General features: G+C 41.1%; 1 protein-coding gene across 1 annotated transcript in view; it reads right to left on the reverse strand.

The window, feature by feature from the left end:
• Positions 1 to 13,546, reverse strand: part of LOC107989327 (uncharacterized) — a 56,329-nt gene extending 42,783 nt beyond the window's left edge. Inside the window, exon 1 of the mRNA XM_025060965.1 lies at positions 13,436 to 13,546. Within this exon, the coding sequence (XP_024916733.1) occupies positions 13,436 to 13,546 (111 nt within the window). The remainder of the gene's footprint in view (positions 1 to 13,435) is intronic.
• Positions 13,547 to 13,769: the final 223 nt, after the last annotated feature.

Raw genomic sequence — 13,769 nt, forward strand, 5'->3', positions numbered from 1 at the left:
TAGTATTGAGAAAAATATGTTTTTTTCCTGCTGCTTTGTCATCAGTGTCCTATTAGTCAGTGTAATGGCTGATGGGAATTAAGAGTGGCCACACCCTTCGTCTGGTTTACTGTTAAATATCTCCACCACTAATGAATCTGTATGACACTGAAACCATTAGCGCATCGCCACGTCGTATTTGTTTCTGGACGGTGTAAAAAAAAAAATGCTACGAAGTAATGACGCCAGAGCAACGCATGGATTAAAACTGCTTTCAGAGATGCATCACACATGCTGACAGGTCAAGTCTGCCGACCTCATCAATGAAGACGGGGAGTGCATCAATGTGCAAACTCCCCCTTGGACGCTCATTACCTGTAAAAGAATTAGATCTGTTCATTTCACCTTTGGCTTCATTATCATTCATTACATTCATCTTCCAAAGAATCGGGATGGAATTAATTCTCTGAACTTGTGATTTATGCCTGTTATAGAATAAGTCAGTAGTTGTTCTTAACATGATACAGTCATTCTCAAATAGTGGGGCGGGCCCCTCTGGGGGGACACAGTGAGGTGCCGGGGGGCCGAGGGGCTGTAATGCCACTGCTGTAATGCTTAACAAACGAGCAGTCACTAGGTGGCAGCAACTCGTACAGTGGTTTGTGCAGATAAGAAAATACATATTAGATTCTCAATAGTATTTCAACCAAAACATAAGAAAATACATATTATCAGATTCTCAATAGTATTTCAACCAAAAGGGGAGGAGCGTGAAAACATTTTTGAAAATTATGATTATTTCCCAATACTTACTCAGCCACCTTTAATATATATTAAAACATACATTTGTATTTATTGGTCTGCCTTCGTGTCTTCACATAGTAGAACCAAATACAACAGACAACTTTACCTACAAAAGATACTCCCAAAGCTGTGTCTACCCAGAAGTCATAGAATGACACCAGTAATTACATTCCAAGGTATTGGTAAACTCCTGAGCGTACATCTGAACTTTAATTATATTTAAAAAAGAACAAGGCATCTCCATCTCCTTGTACAAGACGCCTGCTGACACCATGATCCCGAAACCACTACTGTAGTTCTCAATTATTTTCTGTCATGCTTGTCGTCCCCTTTGAGGACAGAAATGTTTTCACGCCACCGCTCCTCCACCTCCCCCCCGCCCCCCCGACCCACGTCCCCTCAAATTGAAATCCTATTGAGAACCTGATAACATGTATGTATTTTATCTGTACAAACCACTGTATGAGGGGCTGCCACCTAGTGACTGGAGGCTTGTTATCATTCAAGGATTACAGCAGGGGTACACTTATGTCCAGTGTGTCATATTTTATTGGAAGCTAAACCAATGAAACAGGAGCAATTTTACTGCGCAATGCTAAAATATAATATGGTGATAGCTGCGGCTAACTTTGCATTTTTATTTCATATATTAGAGCGTTTCTTCTTTTTTTTGTTCAATATGTTTTATACATTTTGATATTTAACCTATATTAGAGGTATCTGTGTGACATTTAGCTTAAACTTATAAATGAGAGTTTGTTTGGAAAAAAATGTTTAAAATTAAGCTATTATGCAATAATGCTTTTTGCAGCGGTCCCCAATTTTTTTTCTGTACCAAGGACAGGTCAGCTGGTATCAGCCTTTACTGTGGACCTATAATACTGCGCCGTAGCTGAAGGATCATTAAATTTACGAAATAAAACATCTTTTAGACTTTATTCTGTCTGTATCAGAGTCTGAATGACCTAGTATTGTAGGTATTGGGATATGACTGGATTGAAAGTAAATTAGTGAAACTGAAGTACATTTTTTTTCCGCTGTGTACCACTGCGCCCCGGTACCAAATGTCCTACGGACCAGCACCGGTCCCCGAACCGTGGGTTGGCAACCCCTGCTTTAGGGGAAATTCCAGCTACGTCACTGAAAATATATCGAAATATATCGAGTTTTTCCATTCAGCTAGGATTAATATAGGATGGGATGAATACAGGAGCAGAAAAAAAATAAAATTTAATTTATAAAATTTATGAATTAGTAAAGGTTGATTACAAAAATATGTTTTTTTTGCCGTCAAAAGTTAAAACAAACAAGAAAAAATACACATACAGTCCCCGCACAAACATACTTGTGTAACTAATTTGATAACGTTTTACTTTTTCTGACAGTTGAACGAAAATGTGACATTAGAAAAAAAAATCCAAAATCCCAATTAATTAAAGACTGTTATATTAATTGTAAGCGTTAGACGACGGGCGATTTAGTTTCAGACGTCGTCTTTTGTTCTCAGGTTCAACGCTGGCTCCCAGTGTCACAGCCCGACCTCCAGACGTCTATCTTCTTTTAGAATTGTATCTTGTCCTTCTGTCGCTGTGAGGACATTAGGTTCACACAATGACAGCAGTGAATGTTCTGTGTTCACACACCCGGACTTGTTCTCTCTCTCTCTCTCACACACACACACACACACACACACACACACACTCGGCAGTTAACTCCAGTCAAGCGCGTCGTATTTGGCCTCCTGTTTGACTTCTTATTTGGTCCAGGGTGCGTGTCCCTCAGTATTAAGTAAGTCAGAGAGGGAGACAGACAATTAAGATTTGGACTTGGCTTTATAATCTCAGGATAGGTGTTGAATTTTTTTAAAATGTGTATGGTAATGATGAATGGACAGCAAAACATAGAAGAGAGTAGGTAAAAGAGAAGGTGGACAGTCGTCTTCAGGGGAAAAGGAACAACAGGGTTGATTAAAGAACAAATATAACAAAAGGAAAGGTGAGGAGAGAAAAGAAGATGAGAGGAAGGTAAAAAAGAGGAGGAGAGGGGAGGAGAGGAGGAAAGAAGATGAAAGGAAAGTAAAAGAGTGCAGAGGAAAGAAGAGGATATGAGAGGGAAGGAAGGGGAGGGAAAGAAGAGGAGATGAGAGGGAAGGAGAGGGAGGGAAAGAAGAGGAGGGCGGAGGAGGGGAAAGAAAAGAAGAGGAGAGGAAGGTAAAAAAGAGGAGGAGAGGGGAGGAGAGGAAAGAAAAGAAGAGGAGAGGAAGGTAAAAGAGTGGAGTGGAGGGGAGGGGGGGAGGGGGAAGGAAAGGGAGGAAAGAAGAGGAGATGAGAGGGAAGGAAGGGGAGGGAAAGAAGAGGAGGGCGGAGGAGGGGAAAGAAAAGAAGAGGAGAGGAAGGTAAAAGAGTGGAGGGGAGGGGGGGAGGGGGAAGGAAAGGGAGGGAAAGAAGGGGAGAGTGGAGGAGAGGAAAGAAAAGAAGATGAGAGGAAGGTAAAAAAGAGGAGGAGAGGGGAGGAGAGGAAAGAAAAGAAGATGAGAGGCAAGTCAACGAGAGGAGAGGAAAGAAAGGAAGATGAGAGGAAAGAAGATGAAAGGAAAGTAAAAGAGTGGAGTGGAGGGGAGGGGGGGAGGGGGAAGGAAAGGGAGGAAAGAAGAGGAGATGAGAGGGAAGGAAAGGGAGGGAGAGAAGAGGAGAGTGGAGGAGGGGAAAGAAAAGAAGAGGAGAGGAAGGTAAAAAGGAGGAGGGGAGGAGAGGAGGAAAGAAGATGAAAGGAAAGTAAAAGAGTGGAGTGGAGGGGAGGGGAGGAAAGGAAAGAAAGGAAGATGAGAGGAAAGAAGATGAAAGGAAAGTAAAAGAGTGCAGAGGAAAGAAGAGGAGATGAGAGGGAAGGAAGGGGAGGGAAAGAAGAGGAGGGCGGAGGAGGGGAAAGAAAAGAAGAGGAGAGGAAGGTAAAAAGGAGGAGGGGAGGAAAGAAGATGAAAGGAAAGTAAAAGAGAGGAGGTGAAAGGAGAGAAAGTTCAACATTTTTTTTGTCATGACAAAATAGTGGAGGAAACAGGAAAGCAGGAGGAATAAGAAGGACAATGTGCAAAGATGAAATAAAAAGGAAGAGAAGATGAAATGTGAAGGAAAGAAGGTGTCGATGTTGGGAGTAGATGGAGAAAAGAACAGGACGAAAAAGACACAGTGGAAGAAAGAAGAGATGAGTTGCAGCTGTCTGAAAGAATGGATGAAAAAGAAGACAAGTGAAGAGGACCTGGGATGACTAATGTCGAGGGGGGGGAGGGAATAACAAACACAGAAGTGATGACTAGAGTGAGGAATTAGGGAACGGTAAATGTGGCGATGAGCGGGGGGAAAAAGACGTGAATGATGGAGACGAAGTGAGTAAAGAAGGAAAAGAGAGGCGTGAAGCGTGGGGGCGGGGGGTGCGGGGGGAATGATTTGATAGATGAGTTAATAAAACAGCTCATCCTCGCTAATGTACTGACAGCTAACTTCACAGGTTTCTGGCAGGATAGCGTATCCATTATCGTATGTAGCCGTGGAAAACGCCTCACCGTGTGGCGTCGTAATTGAACCGCGTGTCAGCTTTGATAACGCTTTTACCTTTTACATGCCTCTGTTTAGCTGCGGCACGTCTGAAAAAAAAAAAAACACATTGAATCATAAAAAATGTAATTAATCCAGTCAATTTTCCTTTTTACCGAGTACTTCACTGACCGACCATTAGTACATGAGAGTACCGTATTTCTGGACTATAAGTCGGACATTTTTTTCATCCTTTGGCTGGGTTTGCGACTTATACTCAGGTATGAGCTATATATTAATATGTATAATTTCACATGGTTGTTATTTTCACACACTAGAGGGCACTCTAGGCTAGTGTACCAGTATCTGCTACTCCTGTACCATTGAAAAGTTACATGTTCGTTATTTTTACTGACAGCCACTAGAGGGCACTCTAGGCTAGTGTACCAGTATCTGCTACTCCTGTACCACTGAAAAGCTACATGTTCGTTATTTTTACTGACAGCCACTAGAGGGCACTCTAGGCTAGAGTACCAGTATCTGCTACTCCTGTACCACTGAAAAGCTACATGTTCGTTATTTTTACTGACAGCCACTAGAGGGCACTCTAGGCTTGTGTACCAGTATCTGCTACTCCTGTACCATTGAAAAGTTACATGTTCGTTATTTTCACACTGATGGCCACTAGAGGGCACTCTAGGCTAGTGTACCAGTATCTGCTACTCCTCTACCACTGAAAAGTTACATGTGCGTCATTTTCACACCAGTCGCTAGAGGGCACTCTTACTGGCTGGTGCGACTTATACTTCGGAGCGACTTATAGTGTAGGAAAATATGGTATGTCGATATATTTATCTGCAGTGACACTGACCCCTAGCATTAACCCCTCCACTTTCGGGTGTCGGAAACGATCCCTTCAGCCAAATTGTGTGGGAAAAAAAAAATAAACCAGAATAAATTCAATACTAATACAGCTGAATTTTTCTTTTCTTTAGCGAGGAGAAAATATTTGGTAATGGTAGTGGAGTGTTTCAAATGAATTACATTCCTTCAACCATTGTCCTTCAGAAAGTGAAAGGGAGGTCTGTGGAAGACTGAAGACGAGTTTGTCCAAAAGTGTGAGAACTAAGTTCCCATTACTATTCAGAGCGAAACTATTCCTACTTTTTAATTACTTTTTTTTTTTTTACAATTCTTCTCCATCTGTTTGTATTTTCTCTCTCTCTCTCTCTCTCTCCCTCGTGCGCTCTCTCTGTCCCTCCCACAACATTTGCAGGGTTCACCTAAGTCGCACTGACGCCCACTCACCTACAACATGCTACCTCAGTTTCCATGGAAATTGAGTAGTGACTGTATTCCATGAATACATACTTTAACATCCTGCACTCTTGACAACTAATTAAGAAAATTTCTGCATTTAAAAAAACAAAAAAAACAAAACCTCCACAGTTTAAAGAAATATAGTTGCATCGAAGAGCGTACCACCCAGTAAAACTCCAGGCTGCGAGGCCTGAGGAAAGGTGACAACTGTTTACTCAGTGTGAAGTGACTGAAGATGTAATACGGTTGGTTTTTTTTTTTTTTTTTTTTTTTTTTTTATGAGCGCAAAAGAAAAACCTGTAGCTCATGACTTATAACCGAGTCAGAACAATGCCCAAGGCAGATCCGGTGAGATTGTGTGTACAACTTGTAATTCACCTTAATGTTGCCCTTGCCTTGTACAGTTCTGTGTACTTCAGTATGAATGGTCTGAACCGTCGTGTTGTTCTTTTTCATATTTTTCTGACAACAACTCAGCTGTGACTGTTTATTGGAGTTAAAACAACACAGTACGAAAAAACAATTCTCCGCTCTGCAGTCATTAAAAGTGTGACGGAATGCGCATGTAGTCATGAGGCAGATGCATCGAAAAGGAAAGAGAAACAAAAAAAAAAAAAGCTTGTTCTGAGTACTCTCTGCTGCTCCCGCTAATGCAATGCAATGCAATTTGCATTATGGGCATTAGCTTCGCAGGAGAAGAAAACAATACGGGTTATTTAAACCAATAACCGATATGATTCAATATGAGTGGCAATACATTACAGTTCATATACAGTAGCTGCTGCTGCTGCTGTCGTGGCTGCAGCTGTGAACACTTCCGGCGTTGTGAACTTTTAAATTACTAATTCAATTTGGAGCGTTGAAACGAATGTCATGTCTTCTCTCCTCGTTCCAAGTTATCGTTGAGGAAATGTTGCAACAGCGTTGTCCTTCTCCCAAACATTGCTAACAAACCCAGACTGATGAAGGCACGTTGTGTTGGTTCTGGTTACCTGTTTTTAACTAACAAGCCAAGGGCGTTCCAAGAAACCCACCACGAGATGGGAAAAATCGCGAAGTAGTGGCCAGATGCTTATTATATTATTTATATATATATTTACCATTTACGAACCTCCCTCACACTGTTATCAACCCTCCCTAGACTGTATTACCCTTTCCCACACAATTATATGCACATTAGAGTTGTATAAGAGACCGGATGGGTTATTCCCATTCTGCTGTCAGTTTATGAAGAATCATTTATCTCAGGTTCACCACTTGAAACAATGAAACAGGCGGCGATTTCATTTAGTATTCCGTTTAGTACCTAAAAATAAGACCAAAAAACTTGAATGTAAGCTAGTAGCTAGTAGCGACTGGTGTTTACCCCTTGAAAAATGTGGATTTGGTACAAAGTTTGTGTAATAGGTATGGGTTCTTTTCTCCTCTAAGACACAAGACGTAGATATTAGATGTATACAGAGGGGAAATTCAGAACATAAAGTGCGTTTTTATGCAGATGATATGCTCTTATACCTATCGGAACCACTGAATAGCCTAAAGCGAACACTACATCTTATTGAATACATTTGGGAGAACGTCTGATTAAATGGAACGAAAGAACTCTCAATCCGTGGATTAAAGATCTTAGGTCCTATCTGGTGATCTGATTTTGGAGAAAACTCATTACGCTACGAGAGGACATGCTTTAAAACTCTACGCAACCGGGCAGTAAAGCATCATTGTACCCGACGCTTCGTTTTTACGTAAGGACGTATTTACAGTGTTCCCTCGTTATATCGCGGTTTTCCTTTTCGCTCCCTCACTACACCGCGGATTTTTCTTTTGAATCCGATCGCGCGAAATTTTTTCGCCAGTTTTCCCATCGGATCAGATATAAAAAAAAAATCCGTGATGTCTTACATGCACGTCAGACTCGCACACACACTCATACATGTGTTTGCACTTTACCTCTCCTTGTGAAGCAGATGGCTCCACATTCATGGCTAATGTTTCACACATTAATGAACTACACCATGCAAACACACACACACACACATTCACAAAAGTGAATATACACGGAAAGAAAAATCTTGCAGTCATGTGTAACTGATTAGACCCAGATGGACAAACCGAGACACACTCAGACACACACGCACAAATGCATGCACAGAGTGTCCTTATTTGTGCTAATTTATGGAGTGGAGTTTTTTGCAAGTTTGGTCACATCTTCAAATGCACACACACACACACACACAGCCTAGCATTAACAGTGAAGGCTGTATGTCACAGCGCAGTATTTTGTCCCATCTCAAGTGAAGTTGCCAATAGCAGCCGGTGAGAATATTGCAGCCGAAATCCAGAAACTCGAGGGCAAAATTGCTTTTCGCAAAAGCAGTCGGCAACACCTGTTGCTTTAGCTGAAAAAACGCCGACCACAGTTAACAAGTCCCTGCGTTTGCGGGTCCTAGACCTGAACTTCCCGGAGAGAAATGGTGACACTCGAAGGCTTCAGAACGAAATAAATGCTTGTGAAATGTCAAATGGGCTGGAAAAAAAAAAAAAAAAAAAAAAAAAAAAAAAATCAGCATTATTTATCACAGTGAAATCAATGTTTCTATAGCAACACAACTGTGGCCGTCCTGAAAGCGGGAAACGTGCGAGAGATTCCTGTGCAGCTGGTGGGCTTTCGTGAATTAACGTCAACCTGGAGGAAACCGTAGGCTGTTAAAAATTATTACTGGAGGATACGTGTGAGCACACTGGCTCAGTGAACTTTGACGCTGCTTTGGTAAAAATAAGTAGACAGCAGGGATAGTGACAGGGAAGGACAGATCGCCAACGTGTCCAAATAATTTGGTATATTTACCAATGAGGGAGTTAGAGGAAAAAATAGATTCAGATCATCGGTTCTCCTTTTCGATATCCCGACTGTAGCCACAGGGACGGTTATGATTGAGTGGCTGCATACAGTTGGCACAGGATCCTACTGGGACTGTATACTGTAGGTGGGAGGCCATAATCATAAACAGTGAAGTGGAGAAAAGAAAAAAAAAACCCCCACATAAATATTATTTTGAATATATGTGAATAGATATACTACACGGAATGCCTACACACGAAACTCAGTTATTGACTCATCTGTGTCTTTACTCGATTCTTCACCCACACTCTCACTCACTAATTTATTTTCTTACTCATTAATTTATTAACTTTCTCCAACACGCGCATATACCATCCTACTCTCATTCATTATACAAATTGTTTATTTTCCAGATTTTCTGTACTTTTTATTCAGGCAGCTCGGTGCCATAAATCCATCCCCCCCCCGGCACCGCGCCGACGATAACAAAGGATTATTCCAAATTAATAAGGAGAGACTACAATATCTGCGACTTTAGGTGACTGAGTAAATATTGACTTGCGGTAGCGTCGTCTTATTGTTTCGGGAGTGGCCTCGTGTTTCAGTCGTATTGATTCACTTAATGCAGCCGCTGGGTTAGGATTGCCCCTAGGTCTATGTGCAAACTACCCCAGAGAGAGTGCGAGAGAGAGAGAGAGAGAGAGAGACACAAAAGCAACCCACGGTATCCGTTTCAGGGGACGCTGTAAAGTAAGGATGCGGCTGAGGTGCTTTGACCAGAGAGGCTATTGTAACAGATTTGGTCTGTGCTTTGAAAAGGTTGAGCTGAAAACTGGCAGCAAAAAAAAAAAAAAAAAAACACCTTAAAAATACTGGCGTTAAAAAAAAATAATGTCACCCTAGGTCACATGTCACTGAAAGCACAAAAATGGTTTTTGTCAAAGTGAGGTTCATTTTTGGTTCCAAGGGAAAGAATGAACTCCGAATCACGGCTCTTGTAACAACGTTTGCAGAAGTGCAGGAAAAAGTAAAGAAAAGGCCTAAAAAAAAATGACAAGATTTTCGTTAATCCTTCCTTAATTTTGCATATATATTTTTTTAATATTCAGCCTTTGCAGTCAAGATCAATCAGAAAATTTAATAAGATGTTTTTTTTATGTTGATTTTTTTTTTTTTTTTTTTGGAGAGGTGGATGTGAGGAGTTTCAGGCATCACTCCCTCACACCCCCCCCCCTTTTTAGGCATTTTAAAAGGTGTAATTTCATCGCAAGAAACTATTTCAGGATAAAGCGATGCTACAGGAACTGAATATTGATCCCACCTTGGGGAACTTTGATCAAATGGTAGCATTAAGAATTTCTTGCCTAAAGTTTAGTACTTTCTGGGCTTACAGGAATCGTCACGATCAGGTCTTGAGCACACACGTTCCTACCATTAAATATTAGGTATTTTTTTGCAGACTGCACAAATTATTTCACTGGGCTATCTGTTCTACGCATACAAGGTTTGACCTCAGTGTATGTACTTCGCCGTAAGTCGGAACTCACATGCTGTACATCAGTACCTAGCTCGCTCTACTACGCTAACACAGTGGTAACATCGTAATCTAGGACATAAAAACATCAGAAGAGTCGGACTTACATTTGGGAGCCACAACAAAGGGCAAAAAGTTCCACGAAAAAAAACAACACAAACCAAAGAAAGCGAGTGAATGTAGCACAATCCAACGTATGATGTACAACCGGCGAATGTAAACAAAGCCGTCGTCCGCGTATATCGGAGCATAATGACATACTCCGTTAAAATTTGCCACAGGAACCCGTTGGCGAGTTTTACCGCTCTGCGTCAAAATGATGGAACAAGACTTTATTATAAATTTATGAATGTTATGATTACAATAATTACAGATAAGGTACAAGAAAGAAAAACTGCAATTTCTCAATTCTTGCGAGCCATAACGAAGGCCAAAAAGTTCCCAAAAACAAAAAAAACACACAAACGAAAGAAAGTGAATGTAACACGACCAGCGAATGTAAACAAAACCGTGTAAACAAAACTGTTTACAACATATAGCACTTTGTGCGAAGTACCCAACGGCTCCATTTGCCAACGAGTATTTGTCGAGTTTTAATGCCGTTATCTAATAATCTTCATATTATCGTGATCGGCAAAATGCCATAAATAATCAGGATGAATTTTTTTTTGCCATTATCGTCCATTCTTATAGTAATTATTTTCAGACTAAATTACTTATTTTCGTTGTGTTAGGTTCAAAGCCCTGGCCTCAGACTCCATTTATTTGCTTTGTTATTTGGACGATTATGATTATGACGATTATGTAATTTGAGTTTTGAGCATTCAAAGTCAGGATTTTTTTTTTGTTCGAGCTAGCGCTACCACTGTTCAAACTAAATAAGTAGAGACCTGAAAAGTACTTAAAGGGTTTAGAAGGAAAAACACATCAACTCTATTGCTCTACGTACTTACAACATACATCTCCCCTCGTGGAGGTGTTTCATGCCAGCTCAAACCCAAATCTTTCTCATCCATTCCCATGCATACGGCATATATTTTTTTCAAATCTAAGGACGTGATCGTTTCATACAGTTTCATCAGGCCTGCCTGCGCTGAATAACTTGGAGATAAAATTAGCTTGGGATCCAAGGTAACCAGTGGTCGTCATAACCAGTTGTTCACCAGTTAAATCTCTTGATAAATCTTTCTATTCCTGGAATAAGTGACATTTTAGAGCGTATAATCAGAGACTGTGCGTTGGTTCCGCATGAGCAATAGACACTTTGATTTGTGGGGTTTTTTTTTTTTTTTTTTTTTTCCCCATTCAATAAGTGAAGGGAATCGTTACCTTGTTAAGCGTTTAATTGCTTCATTAGTGTTTGCGAGCAGCAACAGTCTAATTCTGACTCCTCTCAGATGGAGCGAGATGGGAAAAGCGTCGTGACGTTTGTTTGAGAAGAGTCGGAAAGGAGGAGAAAAATAGAGGTGTTTGTGTGTGTGTGCGACAGATGTTGACTCTTGGCTGTGTTCAGTACAGAAGCAACATTCTCGTGTGTGAGTGTGTGAGTGGGTGGGCTAAAGTACTTGAACATTGTGAAAATGTCCTCTATTTGGATGTAACGCTGTTCACTATAAGAAAGATTCAGTCGTAATTTATGAGTAAAAAAAAAAAAATTTTTTTCGGTTTTTACTTTACTTTGCGCTCAGAAGCTCTTGCTATGATGAACGAAAAAAAATAATTTATTTACAAAAGAAAATGCTGCCGAGAGCCTTAGCTCTTATGCGAAAAGGGAAACAGTCAAAACTAAAAGTTTGTAGTTTTGGTGGAAAATAACAAAAACACTTTGTTTTGTTCTGTAAATTGTTGTTTTCTCCTCCAAAAACTTGGCGACACAATACAAAAAGGAAGCCAGATTTGGAGCAGAACTCCAATTCAACAATCATACTGTTAAGGATTTGCAGATACTGTACCATGGAAATGAATAGAAGGATGGAGGATTTAGTAAAGGTGGAGTCTAAAACCATGACCAAATTCAACTCTTTCTACACGTCGGAGTATTCACAAAATATCATTACAAGAACAATGCAACATCAACCAAAAAACCAGACGGTCACATACCACTGTTTCCACTGCGTATAGTCAATTATTCGTCAATGTCAGAAATAGATTAGTCGTTCGCTGACATCAGGCGTTTTGCCCGGTGTCGGCTCAGCAGTCGTGTCAAGGTGAAAGTTTCCATTTTAATAGTTTTCAAAGTTTTTAACAACAACTAAAATTAGAAGGGAAAACTTGTGAAACCAGCAATTTTCTAGTACCGTACAGACAGTTCGAGGACTTGTCCTATTAGGTTTTATTTTTACCTCTTTAGCTAGAGGAGCAACCCCAGCTCTACAGAACCTGTATTAACAAGATTCACAGCTCAAGATCTGAACATTAGGGGCATTTCTTTTGACGTCCGTCACTTTGACGATATACCTGTACGTCCAGTTGATTATGGGTCCGTCACTTTGACGATATACCTGTACTGGACGTACAGGTTGATTATGATTATTTAACATCATTTGTAAAACGCACTTTACTATTATTTTTCTCAGAATTGGTTGGTGGTGTTGCATCAATGGAGTCATCATCTGCCGCTCTGACCTTTACGGGGGAGCTGAAGACATTCTCTTGCTGATGTCAAGCCTCTGAACAGGTCAGTAGTCCATCGCGAGACCACATAAAGACACAAACAAACAAACACTGACATTCATCCCTATGATATAGTGTCCAAAAAAAAAACAACAACAACCCCCTAATTACTGCTGTGTTTTTCAACTGTGAGGGAAAAAATACAGTAATCAGAGAAATCATTTGCACACACACACGGTGTGAACACGGAAACTCCATACGGACCGGCCATCTGTTTAAGCTCCACAGCAAACCTGTGTGAAATCCCCAGTACTACAATGTATGTAAAAAAAATCCCCAAACATATTACATATATATTTCCACATAAAGAATGTGTGTAATGCGGGGGTGTGAAACATATAACCTAATTAGTTATCAAGTGGGCCGCACCAGTACAATCATAACATAATTAACTATTCATAACAATATGTCCATGTTTTTCCCCCTTTGTTTCCGTGCAAAGAAGTCCAAGTATAATAGATATTTATTATTTATTCATGAGACAAGAAATGTTTTTTTTATTTTCAAAATTCATCAAGCGGGCCGGACTGAACACCCTAGCGGGCTGGTTTTGGGCCGCGGGCCGTATGTTTGACATCCTTGGTGTAGTGGGTGAAGCGGTGACCTGGAAGTAAACTAGGAGAGGAGTAGGGAGTAGGGATGGATCAGGTGGGAGATCGTAGTGGAGAAGAGAACCACCTGGACAGGAGCGGACATGGGGAGGTTAGTAGGACGCGGTCCATTTAAGAGGGTCGCTGGAGCACATTATCCTACCACCCAGGTCCTGAAGACCTTCGCAGAGACTAGCTTTAGCATGCCCACTATACGGCGAAACATCCTCTTTGTCAGAGCAGGGTGGCAGTCCCAGCCTCGAGAGGCCGCCATTGGGATTCCTCTATAGGACCAGACTAGGAGCTGGAAGCATGTCTGAGCAGGCAGGTCAGGTTCCCAGATTGCAAAGTGTCAACTGCGCTAAGGTCCGACCTAGCGCTTCGATCAGCCTCCGCAAAGCATCTGCTCCTCATTGAACTTGAGTTCCCCGGGGAGGATTGTATGGAGGAGACCGATGAAGGTCACGGTGCGGAGGCCACACTGTGACCTATTGAAG

This window comes from Cynoglossus semilaevis, chromosome 12 (assembly GCF_000523025.1).
Source record: "Cynoglossus semilaevis isolate Cse_v1.0 chromosome 12, Cse_v1.0, whole genome shotgun sequence".
NCBI classification, from domain to species: domain Eukaryota; kingdom Metazoa; phylum Chordata; class Actinopteri; order Pleuronectiformes; family Cynoglossidae; genus Cynoglossus; species Cynoglossus semilaevis.